Source organism: Enhydra lutris, unplaced genomic scaffold (genome assembly GCF_002288905.1).
Source record: "Enhydra lutris kenyoni isolate GAN:26980312 unplaced genomic scaffold, ASM228890v2 scaffoldscaffold85, whole genome shotgun sequence".
In the NCBI taxonomy this organism is placed as follows: Eukaryota; Metazoa; Chordata; class Mammalia; order Carnivora; family Mustelidae; genus Enhydra; species Enhydra lutris.
The window spans coordinates 9,115,452-9,137,671 of record NW_019154169.1 but is presented as its reverse complement, the minus strand read 5'-3'; the positions used below and the strand labels follow the sequence as shown (position 1 = coordinate 9,137,671).

Genomic DNA, 22,220 nt, shown 5'->3' with positions numbered 1-22,220 from the left:
TCTGTTCCTTTCCTCTTCTGGCATTTGGTGGCGGACGGCATTCCTTGGCTTGTAGCTGAGTCACTCCAAACTCTGCCTCTGTCTTCATGTGGCCTTTTCCTCTGCGTGTCCTTTGTGTGTCTTCTTTTTCATTTCTTATAAGGACACTTTTTTTTTATTTTATTCATTTATTCGACAGGCAGAGATCACAAGTAGGCAGAGAGGCAGGGAGAGAGAGAGGAGGAAGCAGGCTCCCCGCTGAGCAGAGAGCCCGATGCGGGGCTCGATCCCAGGACCCTGGGATCATGACCCAAGCCGAAGGCAGAGGCTTTAACCCACTGAGCCACCCAGGAGCCCCATATAAGGACACTTCTTATCGAATTGAGGACTCACACAGATACCCTGGGATGATTTCATCCCAAGATTCATTGTATCATCAAAGAAACTTTTTCCAAATAAGGTCGCATTCACGGGTTCTGGGGTTTAGGACATGAACATATCTTTGTGGGGGGCAGATTCAGCATTCAATCCACTACAGCCAGCCTGACCCTCTGGTCCAGTCCCATATGGGAGTAGGGGTGCTGTTCAGAGCTGCATACATGCGGCTTCCCCTAAACTGCAATGAGTCCCCCTGAGTCTAGGCTTCCCCTGCAGTCTAAAGGGCAGGGGGTAGTTGGAGAGGCAAGAGGGAGGTCCCAGGAGAAATCTGCCACACAGACTCAGACATGGACCCCCAAAGACCACCAGCCAACCCACATAAAGTCAAACTTTTAGAAAAAGAAGGACTTTCTAAATATCACATGCAGTGTGGGACCCTTGTGTAAATCCTGACCAGAGAAAAATGACGTGAAATATTCCTGGGGTCAAGCAAGAAAAGTGAAAATCATAAACTTTGAGTCATCCAAAGTGAACACTTTTTTTTTTAAAGATTTTATTTATTTATTTGACAGAGATCACAAGTAGGCAGAGAGACAGGCCAAGAGAGAGGAGGAAGCAGGCTCCCCGCTGAGCAGAGAGCCCGATGTGGGGCTCAATCCCAGGACCCCGGGATCATGACCTGAGCCGAAGGCAGAGGCTTTAACCCACTAAGCCACCCAGACGCCCCAAAGTGAACACTTTTGTGCTTCAGAGGACTTCACATAAGTGAAAAAACCCGGCGAACAGGTGAAAAAATTTTGCCAACCACGTATCAGGTAAGGGAGTCGTATCTACAATACACAAAGAGCATACACAACTCAATTAAAAATTTTTTTCATATTAAAAATCAGCAAAGGAGGGGCACCTGGGTGGCTCAGTGGGTTAAAGCCTCTGCCTTCAGCTCAGGTCATGATCCCGGGGTCCTGGGATCAAGCCCCACATCGGGCTCTGCTCAGCGGGGAGCCTGCTTCCTCCTCTCTCTCGGCCTGTCTCTCTGCCTACTTGTGATCTCTGTCAAATAAATAAATAAAATCTTTTAAAAAATAAGAGTAAAACTGTTCATATATTTTAAACATACCCTTTCAGCAAGTCTGGGGCATATCCCTATTGCTCTATTACCAATGACCACAGACTTGTAGGGAAGTTTGAACATGGACAGGGTATTTGATGTTAGAGAATTATGATTCTGTCGGGTGTCGCCAGTGACATGAGGGGGACTCCTTGTCTTCGAAAAGAGGCAGCGGGGAGCATTCAGGACAAGGTGTGTTGACGTCTGTAATTAAGTTGTAAATGTTCCAGAAAAAAACTAACAGATGATAGATGGATAGAGACAGAGAGATGACAAATGAGACCCCAAAATCATGACAGTTTTATCTCTGCGTGGTTATGTGACTGATTTTCTTTCTGTTTGTATGTTACACATTTTTCAAAATTAAGATAAATATTTTCCCCTCTGTAAACAATGATATCAGGCAAATGTGTGTCTGTATCCTATTGAGAGAGGAAAACAGATTGAATGGGAATTCCCAATTTAAGTAAACTCTGGGGAGGGCGCCTGGGTGGTTCAGTCCATTGAGCATCCCACACTTCATCTCAGCTCAGGTCTCCAGCTCAGGGTCATTAGTTCAAGCCCTACACTGGGCTCCACGCTGGGCCAAAGGAAAAAACTCTGGGGGTATCAGATGCCAAACTCCTCACTCACGAAATGTAAGCTCTCCAAGAGCCAGAGTACCTGAGGCCCTGACTGCTGAGATCCACCCCAAGCCTGGCGGTGGCCCCTTCCCCAGGCAGTTGCCCCGGCCTCTCCGAGGGCAGCGGGCAGCCAGGGCAGGCCTGGCACAGGGCACTGGAGCCCAGGGGGAGGCCGGCTCGGGGCTGCACTGCGTGCTCCAGAGACCCACGGTCAGGTGCAGCCTCTCTCCATCAGCCCTCACCCCTGCTGATTTCATTGCCCTGAGCTGTCGGTGTGGGCGCCCGGGTGGCCCACTGTGCAAGGATCTGCCTATCCACTAGAGCTGTTGTGTTTTACGACAGAATGTCTCCTGAAGTCAGTGTGATTTCCCTCCTTGAGGGGGAAGTGAAAACATCTGTGCATTTGAAAACTGTTGGAGTTGGGGCCCCTGGGGCTGGCGTCCCTCCAGGTCTCTAGGAAGTCCTGTGCATAAGCTCACGCTGCTTCTCATATCCTGGGGACAAAGGCCAGCTACAAGGCCACCTGAGGCCGTCTGAAGGGTCTGGGCCATCAGGCCCCCTCCTGCTTTGGACGCCAACTCAGGAGGGAGGCAAATTGGAAACGTGGCTTTGGAGGATGGAGCCAGATAAGGGAAGAGATTGGAAGATTTGAAAAGATGGCCAAGATGGACAGCGAGTGCAACAAGACAGCTCAGCTACCGACAGGCAGGTCATCTCAGTAAAATCTGTACCGAAAAAGCAAAGAGGCGAGGAGGACTTTGATTCAAGGCCAATGCAACAGGTGAGGACGACCGAACTCAGCCCTCCTAAAGCACAGCTGGAGAGATTTTAGATTAGGGAGAGGGACTTAGAGGCCATCTGCTGGCTGATCAGCCTCATTTGAAAGAGCAGTGGAAAGTTCTCATAAAATCCTGGCAGAAGGTAGTTTTACGTCTCCGCCTGAAAGGTGACCCTCGGAAGTTAGGCTCCTGCTTTCCTTCAGAGCCTGGGAGGTAAGGGTGCTGTCTGCGGGAGGATTACATTTTGGAGGGATGGACTCCAGAGCCATTCCCTGGATCCTAAGACTGACATGAGGCTTTTTAAAAATTTTTTTAAAGATTTTATTTATTTGAGAGAGAGAGAGAGAGAGAGAGAGAGAGAAAGAGCATGGGGGGAGGGGCTGAGGGAGAGGGAGAAACAGACTCTCTGCTGAGCAGGGGGCTCGACTGGGGGGCTCAACTTGGGGCTCCATCCCAGAACCCCAGGATCATGACCTGGGCTGAGGGCAGTTGCTTAACGGAGGGAGCCACCCAGGAGCCCCTTTTCAGGAGGCATAGATAACATCTCAAAAGGGACAGAGAAAGAAAACTGCAATTAGAAATGGTGATTCCGGGGACCAGGGGGTGCTGGGTGGCCTCTAGCTTGTAACCTCTTGAAACTGCTTTCTGCACAGCAGGAGGGAAACTCAGCTCCGTCTCTGGTTAAGACCTGGTTTGCTTTGCTTCCCCACGGTCTCTCTGGTCTCCCCGCAGTAGAAGAACCGCACGACAGGCAAGAAAAAGCCAGTGGCCTGAGCCTCTCAGAACACTGTGCTTGCTGGCATTTTCCGTGGAGACACAGTTTCTCTCGATAGACACTTTCCTTTGCTCAAAGCTTACCCACAAGGCAGACTGTTCTTTTGTTTGAAGATTTATCTATTTGAGAGAGAGAGCAGGGTGGGGGTACGTGTGCACAGGGAGAAGGAAAAAGAACTTCCAGCAGACTCCCCACTCCCCACCGAGCGTGGAGCCCAACCTCGTGGGGCTTGATCCCACGACCCCGAGATCATGACCTGAGCCGAAATCAAGAGTTGGATACTTACCCAACTGAGCCCTTCCGGGAGCCCCCCCACCCTGGGGAAACTATTCTTGATCCTAAAGCATGGCTGGTCTCACTGGCTTGGGCCTGATTATTTACGCAGGTATGGAAGGGCTGCTTACCCCCCACATAGATTGCCCTGAAGCAGGTTTTCTTAGGGACTCCCAACAGCCTCTTCCCTTTAAAAAGCCCCTCCCCTCAAATTTCGTCTGCATCTCTGTAACTCTTTTCTCCTGGTCCCCGAAATACCCATCCAGTTGACCTTAGCTCCTTAAAGGATGGGGCCATATCTGATCCAATGGGCGTCAGTCTCAACTGGGACCTTGGAATCAGAGCCCTGATGATCTCACCGATGTTTCCAGTTATGTCCTATTAACGAAGGAGAGTCTCACTGACCCCGCCATGCCGCTCGCAGAGTGAGCGTTCTCTCCCTAGTGCCCCCCAAGTCTCCCCTCAGTGTCCCAACTCCCGTCTCTTTCCGCCCAAGAGCAACCCAGACCCTGTAGCAACGAAGCCACCCCCTCAGCCCTCATGGCGCCCGCAGCCTGGACATAGCTGCAGAGAGAGCCTGGAGTGCACCCGGCTTCTTTCTAGAGTGCCTCACGAGGGAGAGGCACGCTCTGCGGTGTCTTTCTCCTTCCCTGGATGCTGGGGTCTGACTTCCAACACCCTCCCGCACCCCCACAGTGGATCTCCCAGGGGCTGCAAACCTGGCTAAAGTTGGCAGAGGAAGGCCAGTTTGGGATGGAGCCTGAACCCCGTAATTCCCCTGCACCCCTTCCCTAGTATTAGAGGACTCCCCTGGGCAGAAAGCAGCAGGTTGTTTTTTGTTGTTGTTGTTGTTGTTGTTGTGTTTTTTTAAGATTTCATTTATTTATTTGACAGAGATCACAAGTAGGCAAAGAGGAAGGCAGAGAGAGAGGAGGAAGCAGGCTCCCTGCTGAGCTTGATCCTATGACCCTGGGACCATGACCTGAGCTGAAGGCATAGGCTTAACCCACTGAGCCACCCAGGCGCCCTTAAGGAGGAAATGCTCACAGATAGGGACTCAGCACGTCTTCCACCAACATCTCCTATCTCTGGGAACACCCTCACTCCCAACTAGAAAGTGTTTTCTGTGTGGGGGTTTTTTGTTTGGTTGGTTGGTTTTTTTAATGGACCTTGAGAGCTTGATTGGAGGTTCCAGGGGGAGAACACAGCTACTGCTGTATACCCTTGACTGTAGAACAGTCCTCCTCTTTTGGGGAAGGCCATCCTCTTGGACCGAGTGCAAAGCTTCGGGAAGGAGGCACACAGAGTGGTAAGGGAGGAAGGGGACACCTGTGTAGCCAGCCAGCTCAGCCGAATCAACCCTGGTGATCAATGGGGTGACAGATGTCGCAGCTAGATCACCTCCACATCCTTTTTTTTTTTTTTTTTTTTTAAACTAAAAAGTGTTTTGGGAGCCTTGGTGGCTCAGTCCTTAAGCCTCTGCCTTCAGCTCAGGTTGTGATCTCAGGGTCCTGGGATCAAGCTCCGCATCAGGCTCCCTGCTTGGTGGGGAGTCTGCTTCTCCCTCTCTCACCCTCCCTGCTTGTGTTCCTTCCCTCTCTGTATCTCTCTCTGTCAAATAAGTAAATAAATTTTTAAATAAAAAAGTTTTGATGACGAATGGCAAACATGTAAGCGTGTGTTTGTCTTCCCCAGGAGTAATGATTCTACGAATATCCAATTGTCTGCCCTGAAGAGATGTTTCCCCTCAGGCTGGCGCCCTCTGCCTGTTGACATCGGCCTCTTTTCTGCAAATGTAGACCCCGAGAATGGTTGCAGGTGGGGCGGGCTTCTCCTCAGCCGCCATCCTCAGATACAACACATTTGCAACACATCTGGGAACAGCTGGGAACCCCCACCACCCCTCTGCTCACACCCACATTCCATTTTCAAACCTCTCAAATAGTGCTTTGCAGAAATACAGCGGGAGATCCGTACGTAATTTTAAATTTTCTAGCAGTCCTATTTGAAAATGGAAAAAGGGGCGCCTGGCCAGCTCAGTTGGTTAAGTGTCTGACTCTTGATTTTGGCTCTGATCATGGTCTCAGGGTCCTGGGATTGAGCCCCACGTGAGACTCCCTGCTCAGCAGGGGGTCTGCTTGTCCCTCTCCCTCTGCCTCCCACCCCACCCCCCCTTGCTCTCCTTCACTCACTCCAGCTCTCAAGTGCGCGCTCTTTCTCTCTCTCTCTCTCTCTCTCTCTCTAAGAAAGGGGACTGGGGAGTTGTTTAATGGGTCCAGTTTCAGGGTTATAAGATGAAGAGTTCCAGAGATGGACGGTGGTGATGGTTGTGCACAGTGTGGATGGGTCTAATACCACTGAACTGTACACTTATAAATGGCAAAAATGGTAAATTTTATTATATATACTTTACCATGTTAAAAATTTTTCAGATACTCAGGTGAAATTCATTTTAGTAATATTTTTATTTACCCCATTATGCAGGAAATACTAGCATTCCAACAAAAGTTTTAGATTATCAAACCGTTCTATATTCTTTTTATCACACTAAGCCTTTGGAATGTGCTCTGTGGTTCCACCCAAGGCACAGGCCACCATGCTGGGTGGCCTTGGTCACCTATAGGTGACCCTCTCTGCAAAGACCCACAGGTCCCCTGCAACTCACTTGCAGTTCCTTGGCAAGTACACCTGTAGACGGCCCACACGGGCTGCGGAGCCCCAGAGCTCACCAGCCAGCCCCTCCATCTGGATGGGGACAGAGGGCTTCCCAGGGTGCATCTGCTCAGGTTGATTCCTGAGCCCCCTGGCAGGTCAGGTGGATCTAACTGCAAATGCTCTGTCCTTTGCATAAATTTGCATCTCATTCATGTGTCACTCAGAAGCTGTGGCAGGGCGGTAGGGCCTCAGATGGTCATCTCGAAGTCAGGGGGGTGGTGGTACAGGGCTGAGCCGAAGGTCCCCAGGTGTCCCTCCTCCTGCTTCCCCTCAGGCTCTTCCTCCTCCTCCTCTTCTTCCTCCTCTTCCTCGATGAGGCTCTCCTCCTCCAGGAAGGTGAACAGTTCCTCCCGCAGCACCCCCAACTCCAGCCCCAGACTGCACAGCCGGCCCAGCAGCTGGAGGTCCACTTGGCGGAGGTGCTCCTGCCCGTGGGAAGGTGGAGTCATGGGCATCCCACCCCGCAGGGGGCGGGGGTGGTACATGGCGTCAAGGTGCCCCCCACTCCCAACGCGCTCAAGTTCTGGCCAAGATTCTTTGCTTGACCAAACTTCAGCTAAGCTCCTAAACCTTCTCCTGGGCCCATCTGTGCGCTTCCTTGTAAAATCCCATTTTACCAACAATCTTCCATCCTCCATGTCTGATCACCCCTGATATCTGATCTGTTTCCTCACCCCCCTCCACGCCCCCACCCCGGCCCCATCTCTGACCAGGCCCCACCTCATGTCTCTGGCCTGCCTCCAGCAACAGCCCTGAGCGTCCGTTAAGCCAGATGCCCTGCTTAGTGATTTCCCATCTGCTGACCCCTGCCCTCTCCTTCCATAGAAATCCCCACTTGCCCCTGCTGTGCTCAGAGCTGAGCCCATCTCTCTGTGCCAGCCCCTGACCCCGCTGCAGTGGCCCTTACACCTACAGTGTCACTAGCTACGTGCCGTAGGTAAGCTTCTCTTTAACAATCCGGGCCTGCAGCACAGCGGGGTCCTCACCAGGCCCAGACCTTGACTGCCTCCAGCTTCTCCCAGATGGTCTCTATCTCTGCCTGTCTCTCCCTGACTTTGTCTCTCTGTTTCTAGTCCCTCACTGGCTCTGCATCTCTGTGCCTCTCTTACGGTGTCTCTCTCTCTGCCCTGCCTTGTCTGTCTCTGCTTCTGTCTGTCTTTCCATATCCCTTTCTGGCACTATTTCTCTGCCCCTGCCTTTGACTGTCTCTCTCTGTCTCAACCTCTTTCTATCTCTGTCTCCCCCCTGTGTATCTCTGTCCCTGCCTCTCTACTCCTTGCTCGTACTCTTGGATCTATGTCTCTGTCTCTCTCCGCTTCTCTTTTCTTGTCTCTGAATTTATGTCCTTCAGTCTCTGGCCCTTTGCAATTCTATTCGTTCCCATTCATGCACCCGCTCTCTCCCCCCCCCCCCACCTGAGCCCCATCTCTTGCCCATCTGAACCCCTTACTCACCAGCTCCTCCCAGATCCACAGCACACACTCCCTGGCACCTGCAGTGTCTTCCCCTGGGGACAGGAAGGTCTGGCCAGCTCTCCCCACCGGGGCGACCTCCCTCAGGGCCCGGGGAGGGGGGCCCAGCCCCGGGGGCACCAGGCCCGCCTGCCTCAGTTGCCCCCACAGCTCCATAGTCTCTGAGCAGTGGCAACCAGGAGCGGAAAATGGCAAGATCCAGAATGACCAGTCCCTGAGGAGCCCGTGAGCGAAGTGGGGAGCAAAGGGCGTGAGGGGGTACATGGGTCAGCATTTCAAAGTCCGTTCTCTGGTGAGAACTGACAGCCTCATGAGGATTTTCTTCCTTCTAAAGTCTAACTTCAACTCTGCTCGGAAGAGTCTAGCCACGGCCCCTCCCTTGACCCGTTCTTAGGCCTAACCCCTCTCGGGGACTGGGTGTCTGTGGATGCCTGGCCTCACCTGTCCCGCCCTCTCCTGGATCCCCCCACCCCCCCCTCAGCCTCCGTTCTTCCTTCCTCTGCACTCTAGCTGGCCCCAGCTTAAAGTTTGTTTGTTTTTTTAATTCATTTGAGAAAAAGAGCACAAGCAGGGGGAGCAGGAGAGGGAGAACCAGACTCCCCACTGAGCTAAGAGCCCGATGTGGGGCTTGACGTGGGGCTTGACGTGGGGCTTGACCCTAGGACTTGGGAGATCATGACCTGAGCTGAAGGCAGACACTTAACCATCTGAGCCACTCAGGCGCCCCACAGCTGGCCCAACTTAGACCTTGTCTTCTGCACTTGGGCCACCCAACAGCTTCCTGATTAGTGCGCCTGAGGAGCCACGATCCTCAGCTGTGGTACCTCAGGGTCCAGCTACTGGTGGCGCACAGTTGAGCAGCCATTTCTGCTGAGCCCTGACCTGCCCACAGATACCATCACTGTCAGCGCAAGGTCCTGCCACAGAAAAGACTGGGGCGTCGGCCTCCCTCCACATCCAGAAGCCACTACCGCCACAGGCCTTGGCTTATTGCCCCTTCCCTGTATCACTCCTGCACATACCATCACGTCTCCTACTGACTGACACCCTGCCTCCATCTAACAGGACCTTTGTCATGGCCCTGGGCCCATCCTGATCGCCCACAGCTATCTCCCCAGCTCCTGATTCTTCACTTGATCACCTCTTCCTTTTCTCATATAGAATAGCAAATTCGTAAGTTCCAAGGATCGGGGCATGAATTTTGTGTGTGTGTGTGTGTGTTGAGAGTGGGGGTGGTCCACTATTCAATCCACCACACCTGCCTTTCAAACCTATCACTTTCCTAGTCTCTGTCTCCCTAGTCTCCCTGTCTCCCTAAGTGGCATCCCCAACCTTTTAGTTTGTGGAGTTATTGGCTCAACCTTCAAAGTAGACTCAACTTGAGCACTTCTCCCCAGTTCCTATTACCCCATCTCTGCTCCTGTCTCCATTCATCTCTTGCCTGGACTGTTGCAGTAGCCTCTTTGCTGGTCCCCACTTCCACTCTCACTTCCTAAGGTCTGTTCTCCACCTGGCAGAAATGATTTTTTTTTTTTTTTAAGATATTACTGAATTGGGCACCTGGGTGGCTCAGTTGGTTGGGCGGTGGCCTTTGGCTCAGGTCATGATCCTGGAGTCCCAGGATCCAGTCACGCATCTGGCTCCCTGCTCGGCGGGTAGTCTGTTTCTCGCTCTGACCTATCCCCTCTCATGCTCTCTCTCTCGCTCTCTCAAATAAATAATCTTTTAAAGAAAAGATTTTATTTAATTGACAGAGAGAGAGACACGGGGAGCACAAGCAGGGGGAGAGGGAGAGGGAGAAACAGGCTCCCAACCAAGCAGAGAGCCCGATACTGGGCTCAAACCCAGGACACTGGGATCATAACGGGAGACAAAGGCAGACACTTAACTGAGCCACCCAGGCGCCCCAAAATGATCTTTAAAAAAACATAAATCAGAGGAGCCTGGGTGGCTCATTTTGTTAATCCCCTGACTCTTCAGGTCATAGTCTCAAGGTCGTGAGTATAGTGGGAGGGAGGGTACTCTAACAGGAAGGGCTGACCGCTCTCTCCCAGGGAAAGGCTGTAGAGTCTCACTGGGAATGGCACTCGGAGCAATCGCTCAACTAGTAAACAGTGCAGGTACCTTTAAGAGGAGAGTTGGAAAACGGACGGGGCGTGGCCATAGGGAAAGAACTCCCTAAGTGAACCGAGTGGGTGGACTAAAAAAACCGGCCCCTTCCGGTTATGTAATCCTAGCAAGATGGTGGCACCCAGGGCGGTAAGTGACCGGAGCTCCTAGAGCCCCAAAATTAAAGTCCGCTCTGCTGCCTCCGCCTTCAGAGCTTCTGTGAAGACCCAGGGAGCAAGGGGCAAAAGGGAGCAGGAGGCCTCCCCCGTGAGCTCATGCTGGAAACACAGACATGCGACCTTGGCGGGCGAGAACGATTGGGGGAGGTCGCAGACAGCCAGGGCTCTTTAGAGCGGACGCGGGGCGGGGAGTTGGCAGAGAGAAACCAATGGGGAAGCAGAGTGCGGGTTCCGAAGATGGCGCACCCAGCCAATCAGAGGGAGGGACCCAATTGGGGGCTCTGGGAGTGGGGGGCGGGGCGTGAAACAGAACCTGCGGGTGGAAGAGGGTTTTGGGTGAGTTTGGTGGAGAAGCTGGAGTTTGAGGTCCAAGGGTAGGAGACAAAAGGATATAGGTGAGAGGAGCTCATGGGAAAATTATTCATTTTTATGGAAAACCAAAGGGAAGTTGGAGGCGGGGGACAGGAACCAAAAGATGAATATGAGAGTTCCAAGGTAAAGACCTAAGGGGAATTAAGGGCAGAATTTGCGATATTCGTGGAGAGAATTTAGGAGGAAAGACCTAAAGTCAAGGAATAGATTTAGGGGAAGTTAGGGTGAGAGCTTGGGCAATTTTGAGGGGAAAGTAAGGATGTGGGCAAATTACCGAGAAAATTTGGTTGAAGCAGAAAAAGAAATTGGAGCAGGCTAAGAGAAGACTGAAAGGAGATTGAAGAAAGCATTTAGGGGCTTTAACGGGTAAATTAAGGCTGATTTGGAGATAAATTAAGATATTTGGGGGTTAAGACATGAGTCATTCAGGAAGACTCCAGGGAAACTTGGATAAAATTAAGGGGGTACCTTGTGGGAAATTAGGTCAGGTAATAGAGGTCTTGAAAATAAGGGTTTGGGAAAAGATCAGGGGAGAATTGGGAAGACCAAGAATGTTTGGCCAAAGCAAAGAGAATTTAGGGTTCATTAAGGGAAGGAACTTGGGGAAATTTGGGGGATCTCAAAAGCAGAATTTGGAAATCCAGAAAGAATTTTGTCAGCCAGGAAGAAGCATTGGGGAGGAGGGGAGGTTCATGAACCAGGAACAGGGGGATCTGGCTCTGACCCTCACAGCAGGCTCCAGGCTCAGCCTCTCCTTTCCTGTTATCCCCAGCCCCTGCACCTGATGGCGCCAGTATGGAACCGGGGTACCAGGGGCATCCGTGGCCTAAGTAAGGCAGTGGCCCCGGAGGGCAGTCAGAGGAAGGAGAGGTCCCTGCTCCAGTTCCTGGCTGACCACTTCTATGACGTGCAGGCTCTCAGGGAGTACCTGCTCCGAAAGCAGGTATTGAAGGTGCACCAGAAAAACCGGTGAGAACTCTTAGTGGGCAAGACCCTGCTGCTGGGGCCGTACCAGGCAGAGCTCAGATCCTGCGCCCGTGGCCTCTATACCAGGCCTGCGGAGTTGCATCTTCTCCAGCCATGCCCTTCCCAGGGGCTCCAGCTCATATAAGTAACCCGCTGTCCACCACCTTAGAGGGCACGCTGGTACCTCAAACCTAACATGGCTAATGGCTAATGGTAAAGCCTTGATTTCCTGAGAAAGTCTGCTCACCCCCGAGTCTTCCCCATCCCAGGAAACAGCAGCACTGTCCCCAGTTACTCAAGCCAAATTCTAAGGAGCCTTCCCTGATCTTCTTTTCTGTCTTCCACATCCAGTCCACTAACACCAGACCATCCCAGATGTGCCAAGTTGTTACCTCCTGTCTGTAGCCTGGTCTGACTGAGCCCCTTCATTTTATGGTTGGTTGAGCACAGTAATCTGGTCACCTTTTGCCCTCTCCAGTCTGTTACGGTCTATAAATCATCTAAAGGACTCAAAACAGGGGTGCCTGGGCGGCTCGGTCAGTTAAGTGTCTGCCTCCAGCTCAGGTCAGAATCCCAGGATCCTGGGATTGAGTCCCATGTCCAGCTTCTTGCTAAGTGGGGAGCCTGCTTCTCCCTCTCCCTCTGCCTGCCACTCCCCTTACTTGCGCTCTCTCTCCATCAAATGAATACATAAAACCTAAAAAAAAAAACCCCACTAAAATAGAGAAACACCACTTTGCTTAAAACCCTCAAATGGTTTCCCATTGCAGCCATTTGGTTGCTAGAATAAAAGCTAGACTCCAAAGCCTAAAAGCTGAGCTTTGAGATGCCTACCAGGGATTCCCCTTACCCCCACCAGCATGGCATCCTCAGTGCTGTTTGTCCTGCCATTCTAAGTTGAGCCTCTGAGTGTGTCCACCAGCTCTTCCCTTGGCCTGGCAGGCTCCTGCCGTGAGCTTTGAATTTCTTCCCACCAAAGCTCTGCTCAGGTGTCACCTCCTGCAAGAAGCTACTATTTTTTTTAATGTTTTTTCGACAGAAAAAGCACAAGTAGGCAGAGGGGCAGGCAGAGGCAGAGGCTCGATCCCAGAGTCATGACCTGAGCCGAAGGCAGGTGCTTGACTGAGCCACCCAGGCACCCCAAGAAGGTATTTCTTAACACCCAAACTGAAGTAGCCTTCTCCATCCCCACCCCTGCCCCAAGCCACTCCGGAGTCAGTCCCTCTGTTACTTCCAGCACGGAGCTGCTGCTGCAGTTTGCTCTTAACTTCCGGTTGGGCCACCTGGTTCCTTCCGTAACTTTAACCGCACAGAGCGTGGACTGCTGTCTGCCTTGGTGCTGGCCCTTAACAGACGCTTAGTAAATACACGCAGCCTGTCTCGGTCGGTCGGTCTGTCTGGCTCACTCCTCTTGCTGTGAACTCTGACCCTCGCGATGGGGCAGGGGCATGACAGCAGGACACCGGGGTGCAGTGCTCAACCTCAGCCACTGTTCTCTCCACAGGCCCTTCACCCACATCAAGGAGCACTTCGGTCCCCACGCCGCGGGTGCCTATTTCATCCTGAAGCAGGGCGGCGCAGTCAGGTATGAGGGCTAAAGTGTCAGCATGGGGTAGGGGAGGCTGTGGAGCACTGAGCCAGAGGCCCTTGGGACTTCTCATGAACCCTGGGCTCTATCCCTGCTGGCTCCCCTCGGACCTTGTTCCTGAGCTCCTGCTCTGTCATTTGTAAAACGGGGCGGTGGTTGTATGAACCTGCAAGGTTTGCTGGAAAGACTCAGAGACTTACTGCCATGAAGTGTGTGGCACGGGCCCAATACAGCCCAGGAGTTCAGTGAACATCGCTGTTCCTTTTCCTTCCTTTCTCCTCCTTCCCTCCCTCCTCCTCTGTTTTTTCCTCCCCTTTCTCCTCTTCTCTGGAAAATGTAGCTCATGCATCTACCTACCCCTTGCTTGGCTCCAGTTAAAATGTTCCCCTGGTCTGAGCACCTTCCTCTGGCACGTTCCTCAGAAAAGGTGCACACATCCGAGTGGGTCTCAACTTTTGACAGTCAGTGAAGATTCTGGCATTCTCACCCTTTTCTCTGATGTTAACCGAGTTTTTCTGACCCACAATAAAAATGGCCAAACAGGGGTGGCTCAGTCCATTGAGCGTTCAACTTTTAACCTCAGGGTTGTGAATTCAGGCCACGCGTCAGGCTCCATACTAGACGCGGTGCCTACTTAGAAAAAGTGGGGGAGGGGGAGGCCAAACATGCATCTCTCATCTCTCATCTCTCATGGGAATGTCCGGGGCCCAGGGAGACCCAACACAGAAGGCCTTTAGTGGAGGGCCTGCTGTGCAGCGAGCGCACCAGACGCTGTGTGACCAGGTCCTCACACGGGGCTGGGAGTGTCCTCCGGAAGCTGGAGGCCTGGGGAGGCGGGGTGCCCTGGTCACTGCCTGTCTCCTTCCAGGTTTCAGGGCAAGGAGTGGATCCGGCCAAATGCGCGTGGCCGCTTCTCTCTCGACTTCCTGACGTTCCCAGCGGTGCCTGTAGAGGCAGTCGATGCCAGTGGCAGTGCCATCAACTACCACGGCCTGGACAGCCTCCGTGAGTGGGCCGGAGACGGGCGGGCTGGTGCGTTTGCCCTTCCGTGCAGGGCTCCAGAAAGGATCTCAGTGGCCTCCCCTGCCTTGCAGTGACCCTGAAGGAGCTCCAGTCCCTGTGGCTACGGCACTGTCCCCACGTGGATGACTGGTGTCTCAGCCGCCTCCACCCGCTGGCCAACTCGTTGCAGGAGCTCTCGCTGGCCGGTTGTCCCCGAATCTCTGAAAGGGGCCTCGCCTGCCTCCACCACCTCCAGTGAGACCTCAGCTCAGGCCGGGCCCCAAGCTTGGGGGCGGCGGGGGGGAGGCACCTGACACAGATACGGGAGAGCGGGGAGCGGGCGGTCCCCGTAGCCCTGCCTCCACAACCAGCCTGGAGTGTGTGTGGGGTCCACACACGCGAGCCATCGCGGTGAATCTGGGGCGTGGGGGGAAGCACTCCTGGTTTTTCTTTTTAATGAAAACTCGATGACGTTGACACTGTTGTGAACAGGGAGAGCCAGAGTGTGGTCTGTAATTCCCAGGGGGGAGGTCTGTACTTGGCCAGCTCTATCATCTGGGTAGCTAAGGACTCTGATTTTTTGTTTATGTTTTTTTTTTGTTTATTTTTCGGGGGGAGAGATAGAGGGTGTGGGCATGGGAAGATAGAGGGGCAGGCAGAGGCAGAGGGAGAAGCAGGCTCCCCGCTGAGCAAGGAGCCCGATGCGGGACTCGATCCCAGGACTCCGGGATCATGACCCGAGCCGAAGGCAGCCGCCCAACCAACTGAGCCACCCAGGCGTCCCAGGACTCTGATTTTAAAGAGCTCAGGCTCCAAGGCTGAAGCCAGGGCTGGTGCACCCCCCTTCATGCCCTTCCCCCTGCAGAGGCCCGCCCTCCTCACGGAGGCCTCACCCCTTGCTGCCTCCTCTCAGGAACCTCCGCAGGCTGGACATCTCCGACCTCCCCGCCGTGTCCAACCCAGGCCTCACGCAGATCCTGGTGGAAGAGATGTTGCCCAACTGCGAGGTTCTGGGGACTGACTGGACCCAGGGCCTCGGGTTGGGGCCGGAGGAGCAGTCTCAGGACACAGCCAGCCCCGTCCCTGCCTAGCCCTCGGCCTGCTTCCCGTCGAGCTGGGCATCAGCGGGGCCCCGTGGAGGGGCTGACAGTTCTCGGTCCTGTGGCTTCCACTGGGATCACTCCACACGGAGGTGGGGCGCGGGGTGGGGAGACTGGCCCTGCCAGCAGGTCAGAGGAGAGCGTGCGGCTGGCGTACTTACTCCCCATCTCGGGGACTCTGGCTCGCTCGTTCCACAGGCTTCACTTTGGGTTCCAGCAGCCTCCCAGGCCCAGGAGAGATGAGCAGCCCCGGGGGAGCCACACTCTACGCCTCCCCCGGCCCCGTGACTTCCCCACACCTCCTCTCTTGATTCCCCCACACCCAGTTCCTGCCATGTCAGGAAACCCTGCTCTTGACTTGTCCCGAGCGTCTTCTCAGCATAGCCTTGTTTGAAGACGTTGCTGCTCCCTGCCGGGATCCCCTCTGACACAGGGGCGCCACCGGCCTGGTTCCCTGTGGGACACCACTCAGCTCTCCGCCAGCTCGCCATCCCTGGACTCACTCGCTGACGCCCGGCGTGCCCCACGGCCCCCGGTGTTCCCGCTTATCCACTCACTGACTCCGCTCCAAATCCAGCTTTCCTGTTTGCTCCGTGAAAACAGACCATGGGCCTTTGAAACCGTTTTCCTCGGCTGAATGACGTGCTGAAGTTTGTCGGTAGAGGGCGCCTGACAGAGGACAGGAGAAAAGCCTTTGCTTCCATGTGGGAGGCTCTGTGTGCTCTGGGCTGAGCCCTCAGGCCTCCCCAGCAGGTGGTTCCTGAGGTGCCACCCCCAGCAGTCTCAGAGAGCCCCCCCGCCACCGAGGCACCTCCCTGCGAAGGGCTCTCCCTGCGACCCAGAACAGGGACCTTCAGTTCGCTGTTCAACGTCAACAAATTGACATTAAACTTGACCTGTTCGAGTCACTGTGCGGTTTTTCTCTCCTGACGGGATCCACACGGATCCAGCACTGGCCTCCGGAGTGTTCCAGGAGACAGACTCACAAAGACAGGATTGGGGTCGGTCCAGCTCTGACCAGGGGTTGGCCGTTGGCTGGGATGCCCGCTGAGGCACGTGCCTGGGAGCCCCGCAGCCGCTGCACCTGACCACTGTGCCAGTAACGCCAGTTCTAAAGATAGGTGCTGGAAGCTTCCTCGGAGTGCCCTTGAGCACCCACAGACAAGGACAGGGTCAGGGCTGTTGGCTCAGCTCGGGCTGCCTTCTTCAAGGGGGAGAGCTTCTGTGCTGCTCCCAAGATCTTTGAAGCGCTGAAAACGAGGCATTTAAGTTTGCAGGTTGCTGAGTGGCAGTGGTTGAATCCACAGTCTTGATAAGTTTCTCACGTGCCGGTGAGGGTGCCGCCTGGTACAGAGGGACCCTGAAATTTGGGATGGGGTACCCTGGTTGGACCTTGTGGAAACATGATCTTGGACCCCCTGGTCACTCGAGTGTTTGTGCCCAGTGACTGAGGAGGGCAGGAGCCTGCCTGTGCTGGGACCGCTGTGCTCCCCTCCCCCAGGCCAATGCCCTTCCTCAGACTCACAAGCGCCCCTGCTCTCACCAGACTCCCGGAGGCCCGGGCTTCCATCTCTGCAGGCTCTAGGGCACAGCCGCCCACGAGGACCCAGGGGACAGCCTCTACACCAGAGCAATGGCAAGATTTGCAAACCCCGGGGGAGGTGGGGGAGCTCCAGTCTAAGGGATTTAGACCAGTGAGGGCCGAGTTCACGGTCCAGGGCACTTACGTGAGGGAACGAGGGAGCTAGCCAGTGCGGCTGGACGGCTCTAGTGGATTTTTCAGGTTGCTGACTAGAACGTGGACTCAGGCGTGGCTTCCGGTTCCTAAGACAAGGAGCTGAGCCTCCCTGGCAGAATCCAGAGGGGGCACCCAGAGCTCAGCGAGGTCAGTGCTGGACCGAGTGGCTCCCAAGGGAGCTATACTTCCACCCCCAACTGTTCCACAGAAGGCACCTCTCGGGTCCTTCGCAATGATGGGCTGTCCCTGTTCCAGTTGCCCAGTGGTTTCACCTCCTGATTGGACCCAGGCTGATGCCCGTAGCAACCCAACCCGCACCCTGAGATTTCCAACCACCCCCAGGAGGAGCAGTGTTGGCACCCCTGGGAGAAGTAAGAGGAGCCGGGGGAGCTCCAGGGTGGAAGCGGGAGGGGGAGGCTGGGAGACCCCTCCCGGGTGCTGAGGGTCCCGCCCCGGGCCCCTAGCCAGCCCTGCCCCTTCACTTCTGGTGCATTAACACCCGACACACACTCTGCACGCTCTTCCTCCAGCTGCTCCCACGGGCTCCATCACTCAGACTCGGGTTGGAAGTCATCTCTGGACAGATAAATCAGCCACTGCTGACAGACAAGGTGCCAAGGATGAGATGGTCCAGACAGTCCTTCCAACCCAGGATGGAGCGAAGTGGGTCAGGCCCGGCTCAGTGGGGCCCCTGGTCCCACCCCAAGGTTCCAAGAGGTCAGGGATAAGGAGGCCCCGCCTGCCCACCTCCCCAAACAGCTGACACCACCCCAGCAGGAGGGGACCCAGGGGCAGGGACGCAAACACAGGCGGACACCGGACACCCTCTCCTGTCCCAGAGGTCCAGATGGGCTGGGGTTGGGGGAGGCCGGGGAAGGGATGGATCCCCACCCCCACAAGGCAAACACCAGGCACCAAAGGGGGCAGAGGAGGTGGGGGGGGTCATCTCAGCTTGAGGCACCCCCCCACGCCCCCCCCCGGCCCCCCCCCCCCCACCTTCCGTCTTGTCCCCTCCCGCTCTACCCTGGCTCTGCTCCGCAGACGCCCTTCTCAGTCCCACCCCACAGGTCGCCCATCTGCCTCTAACTTCTCTCTCCTCCTGCATGGGGCATGGGGCACGGGCATTGCCCCAACTCCACACCACTCCTCTCCCTCTCTTCCTGCAGCCATCTCCTCCTCCTCCGTCCCTCCTCTCCCTTCCCCTGCCTGCCCCAGAGGTCTCCCCCAACCCTCCTCTCCCCCCCCCGCACCCACCCAGTCCGTCTCTCCTCTCCACCAGCCCCTTCCCCACCCCCACCCTGACTCCGGCGGCCACGACACAGCCCAGCTCTGGCACTGCCCACCCATCCCCTCAGCACATTCACCACTGCCTCCTCGGCCCAGTGCCAGCCCGCACCCCCCCCCAACCTCCCTACCCAGCTCTGCCACTTTGGGACTCTGCCTGTCCCTGGGCCGCCTGGCCATACTGCCCACCCAGGACTCGGGCCTGGCCCCTCAGCCTCACCCTCCCTCAGACTCTCCCAGGCCCCTGGCTCTCCCTGCCACGCCTCACTGGGTCCCGTCTGTCTCTGGCCACCCCTGCACCTTTCCGCTGTCTCACCAAAAAACCAGCCCCAACACGCCAGAGCCCCATCCCTCAGGTCGGCCTCTTGGCCTCTCCCATCCCCTCCCGTCCCTTCTCCCTCCTCCCTCGGCCCCGCCCCAGCCCCTCCCGGCCCCTGGGGCCCTGGCGGCCTCCCTCTCCGCCCCTCCCCGCCCCTCCGGACTGGCTGGGCAGGGCTCCGACTACAGCACCGCCACTCGGGCTGGGGCAGAAGGGAGGGAGCGAGGGAGGGCCTGACCCGAGCCCCCGGACGCCGCGCGGGCGGGAGCTGGACCCAGAGGTAAAGAGGAGGGAGCAGGTCCCTGGCCCCCTTTCCCTGGGGTGAGGATTGTGGGGAGGAGGGAGGCTGGGCTCTAGAAGGTGAAAGGACGGACCCCACGATTCTGACTCCCGGTGAGGGGATGAAGGGGGGCTGGAATGGCCAAGGCCCGGGTCCCTGGGGTGGGGCTGCGGAATAGGTCCATGGAATGGGCTGGGCCGGGCAGAAAGAGCAGCGAGTCAGAAGAACTGAACAGTGTTCCGAGCTCCAGGAATAGGGAAGAGCTGGGTCCTGGGCAGGGAGCCGGTTTAAGGGCTGGGGCTGAGAGAAGCGGTTACAGGGGCCGGCAGGGACTGCTGGAGCCCATCCCTGCACCCCAAAGGCCTCTGTGGCTCCTTTGCAGCTCCCGTGGCCACACCTTCCCTGGGCTGGGTCATGCGCTGCCCCAAGTGCCTTCTCTGCCTGTCAGCGCTGCTCACGCTCCTAGGCCTCAAGGTGTACATCGAGTGGACATCTGAGTCTCAGCTCAGCAAAGCCTACCAGGGACCCCAAGACACCCCACCAGGCCCCACACCCGCCAGCCCCGAGCCCACCCTGCCGGCTAACCTCTCTGCCCGTCTGGGCCACACCGGCCCGCTGCCCTCGGCTTACTGGAACCAGCAGCAGTGGCGGCTGGGGTCCCTGCCCGGTGGGGACAGTGCAGAGGCAGGGGGCTGCCAGGCTTGGGGGGCCGCCGCGGCCGCCGAAATCCCAGACTTCAAGTCCTACCCTAAGGGCCTCCGCCGCTTCCTGCTGTCAGCGGCCTGCCGGAGCTTCCCGCCCTGGCAGCCTGGGAGTGGCAGTGGCCAAGTGGCTGGCTGCTCAGGCACCGACGTCCCCTACCTGCTGCTGGCTGTGAAGTCGGAACCGGGGCGCTTTGCGGAACGGCAGGCCGTGAGGGAGACGTGGGGCGGCCCGGCTCTGGGAGTCCGGCTGCTCTTCCTGCTGGGGTCTCCCGAGGGTGAGGGGGGGCCTGACCTGAGCTCGCTGGTGGCCTGGGAGAGCCGCCGCTACGGTGACCTGCTGCTCTGGGACTTCCTCGACGTCCCCTTCAATCGGACACTCAAAGACTTGCTGCTGCTGGCCTGGCTGGGCGAGCACTGCCCGGGCGTGAGCTTCGTGCTGCAGGCTCCAGATGACGCCTTCGTGCGCACACCCGCCCTCCTGGAGCACCTGCGGGGACTGCCGCCCAGCTGGGCCCGAGGCCTCTACATGGGGGAGGTCTTCACCCAGGCCAAGCCCCTCCGGAAGCCTAGAGGGCCCTTCTATGTGCCCCAGTCCTTCTTTAAAGGTCACTACCCAGCCTACGCAAGTGGGGGTGGCTATGTCATCGCCGGGCGCCTGGCCCCCTGGCTGCTGCAGGCGGCGGCCCGTGTGGCCCCCTTCCCCTTCGACGACGTCTACACTGGCCTGTGCTTCCGTGCCCTGGGCCTGGCCCCCAGGGATCACAAAGGCTTTCGCACAGCCTGGCCAGCAGACCAAAGAGCCGACCCCTGCACCTTCCGGGACTTGCTGCTGGTGCAGCCCCTCAGCCCCCAGAACAGCATTCGGCTCTGGAAGCAGCTGCAGGACCCCCAGTTCCAGTGCTGAGCTGTGGGGGAGCTGGGGAGAGGGAGGAGGGCAGACCTGGACATCACCTCTCCCAGGCCTCCGTGGGAGGGAGAAACCCTAGAATTGTAACTGCCTGAGCCCCTCCTTGGTCCTCCCAGGCGAGGGGGCTGGGCAGCAGGAGGTGACAGACTGTTTTTATCTACTTCTTGTTTTTGAAAAATATGCACCCCACCCCCCACTCTGAGACCCGGAGTCATCTTTGTGCCTGTGGGGCCCCAGAGGAGTTGACAGAGTGAGCGCAGCTGCACCCTGGCCTTCACAGTGGATACCCTCCCCCCACTTACTGGGCAGGGCCAGCTCTGGTGACCTCCTGGTCACTTTGCTGAACAGCAGCCTTGTCCCACCTAAGGGAGAACAGGAGACTGACTTGGGAGGACAACCCCCCCACCATCCTCCAGCTTGCTAGAGTTTCCCGGGGAAGTACATGTCTCAATGGCCTGGACTTCTTTATTGCGGGGGGGGGTGTGAAACAAGGGGTGATCCCAAACCAGCCAGGCCAGGCTCTCCTCCCACCTCCCGAAGTCCAGGAAACAGACCAGCGGGGGGTACAAGCCAAGAGAGTTTATTGGCCACCTGCTGACCCCTTCTCACTGAGGGAGTGACTTCACAGGCTGACCCACCACGCCCACCCAGAGGGGCTTCTAGTCCTGGAGGCGCCCCGGCCCAGCTCCCTGGGAGAAGGCACTGTAACAGGCGAGGAGGGGTTGACCAAGCCCCACCAGGTAACAGCCTGGAGGAGTGGGGATGGGGGCTGGAGCCCTGGCCCCAGTAGTGTGGAGGGAGCAGACTGCGGGAGGGTGGTGCCCCACTGCTCCCTGGGCCCCTGAGTGGGGCTGCCCCTCGGGGTGGTTGAGGTGGGGGTCGGGGATGAGCAGGCCTCACTTCTCAAAGTGGTCCAGAGGGTAGTGCTCCCCGTAGGTCTGGAGGTGCCGGGCCAGGGCCTCCTGCTGCTTGCGGAGCTGGGCGGGCATCTCCTGGTACACGTCGGAGAAGAGCAGGCTGGGGCTGGGCTTTGGCTTCCGCTCCGCCTGCTCGAAGGCCTCCATCACCTGGGGGAGGGGGGACAGTAGGCACGCAGCTGGCCCCCGACCCCGCACCTGTGGGACCCCGGCCGGGGTTCCCATCTGGGCACAGAAGAGAGGATGGGCAGGAGTGAGAGGATCCACGTCGTCAGCACCCCCAGCCAGGCCCCTCGTGCCCCACGCGGTCTGGCACTGCACTAAATGCAGGGATCAGTGGGGCGGGACCAGGCAGCAGCCATTCAGACGTGAGGAAACGGAGGCCAGAGGGAGGGCCCGGGCCAGGGCAGCTCTTCCCACCGGGCTCACTGCCCCAGCTCCAGGCTGAGAAGAGTGGGACACTCACTGCACATGGACTAGGGCACCTACCCCTCGCACAGCCCCCGACGAGGATCCCGGCATGTCCCTGCCGAGGACACAGCTAGGACCCCGCAAAGGCTCGTGCCCAGGCAGCCTGGCACCGCGGGCTGCAGCGAGACCCTGCTGGGCTATGCCCAGGTCTCCGAGCTCCGTGTGCCCCCAGTCCTTCCAGG

At 56.8% G+C, this 22,220-nt stretch overlaps 4 protein-coding genes across 6 annotated transcripts in view; 2 read left to right on the top strand and 2 right to left on the bottom strand.

Moving 5' to 3' along the window:
• Positions 1 to 6,439: 6,439 nt before the first annotated feature.
• LOC111161416 (glutamate rich 4) lies at positions 6,440 to 8,477 on the bottom strand. The gene is made up of 2 exons (XM_022525036.1): positions 8,085 to 8,477; positions 6,440 to 7,055 (listed from the first exon to the last, which is right to left on the bottom strand). Exons 1-2 carry the CDS (start codon positions 8,364 to 8,366, stop codon positions 6,819 to 6,821), a joined length of 519 nt encoding a protein of 172 aa, XP_022380744.1. The 5' UTR covers positions 8,367 to 8,477; the 3' UTR covers positions 6,440 to 6,818.
• A 1,857-nt stretch (positions 8,478 to 10,334) lies between these two features.
• LOC111161412 (distal membrane arm assembly complex 2) lies at positions 10,335 to 15,471 on the top strand. Its single transcript, XM_022525031.1, has 6 exons — positions 10,335 to 10,361; positions 11,535 to 11,731; positions 13,233 to 13,313; positions 14,185 to 14,321; positions 14,411 to 14,573; positions 15,232 to 15,471. Exons 1-6 carry the CDS (start codon positions 10,344 to 10,346, stop codon positions 15,407 to 15,409), a joined length of 774 nt encoding a protein of 257 aa, XP_022380739.1. The 5' UTR covers positions 10,335 to 10,343; the 3' UTR covers positions 15,410 to 15,471.
• Positions 15,472 to 18,870: 3,399 nt separating this feature from the next.
• Positions 18,871 to 20,852, top strand: LOC111161411 (UDP-GlcNAc:betaGal beta-1,3-N-acetylglucosaminyltransferase 8). The gene is made up of 2 exons (XM_022525030.1): positions 18,871 to 19,039; positions 19,422 to 20,852. Exon 2 carries the CDS (start codon positions 19,454 to 19,456, stop codon positions 20,645 to 20,647), a length of 1,194 nt encoding a protein of 397 aa, XP_022380738.1. The 5' UTR covers positions 18,871 to 19,039; positions 19,422 to 19,453; the 3' UTR covers positions 20,648 to 20,852.
• A 362-nt stretch (positions 20,853 to 21,214) lies between these two features.
• LOC111161410 (branched chain keto acid dehydrogenase E1, alpha polypeptide) overlaps positions 21,215 to 22,220 on the bottom strand; it is a 22,137-nt gene continuing 21,131 nt past the window's right edge. For all 3 annotated transcript variants that reach the window (XM_022525029.1, XM_022525028.1, XM_022525027.1), the window contains exon 9: positions 21,215 to 21,717. In XM_022525029.1, the coding sequence (XP_022380737.1) occupies positions 21,547 to 21,717 (171 nt within the window). In that variant the 3' untranslated portion in view covers positions 21,215 to 21,546. The remainder of the gene's footprint in view (positions 21,718 to 22,220) is intronic.

What these genes read in the sequence shown, in the direction of transcription:
- LOC111161416 (XM_022525036.1), bottom strand. Translation starts at nt 8,366, where the DNA reads ATGTACCCCCTCACGCCCTTTGCTCCCCACTTCGCTCACGGGCTCCTC. An exon ending in TGTGGATCTGGGAGGAGCTG is followed by an intron (nt 7,056 to 8,084) that starts GTGAGTAAGGGG and finishes TCCCACGGGCAG; the next exon opens with GAGCACCTCCGCCAAGTGGA.
- LOC111161411 (XM_022525030.1), top strand. Translation starts at nt 19,454, where the DNA reads ATGCGCTGCCCCAAGTGCCTTCTCTGCCTGTCAGCGCTGCTCACGCTC.
- LOC111161412 (XM_022525031.1), top strand. An exon ending in AAGGTGCACCAGAAAAACCG is followed by an intron (nt 11,732 to 13,232) that starts GTGAGAACTCTT and finishes TTCTCTCCACAG; the next exon opens with GCCCTTCACCCACATCAAGG. An exon ending in CCACGGCCTGGACAGCCTCC is followed by an intron (nt 14,322 to 14,410) that starts GTGAGTGGGCCG and finishes CCTGCCTTGCAG; the next exon opens with TGACCCTGAAGGAGCTCCAG.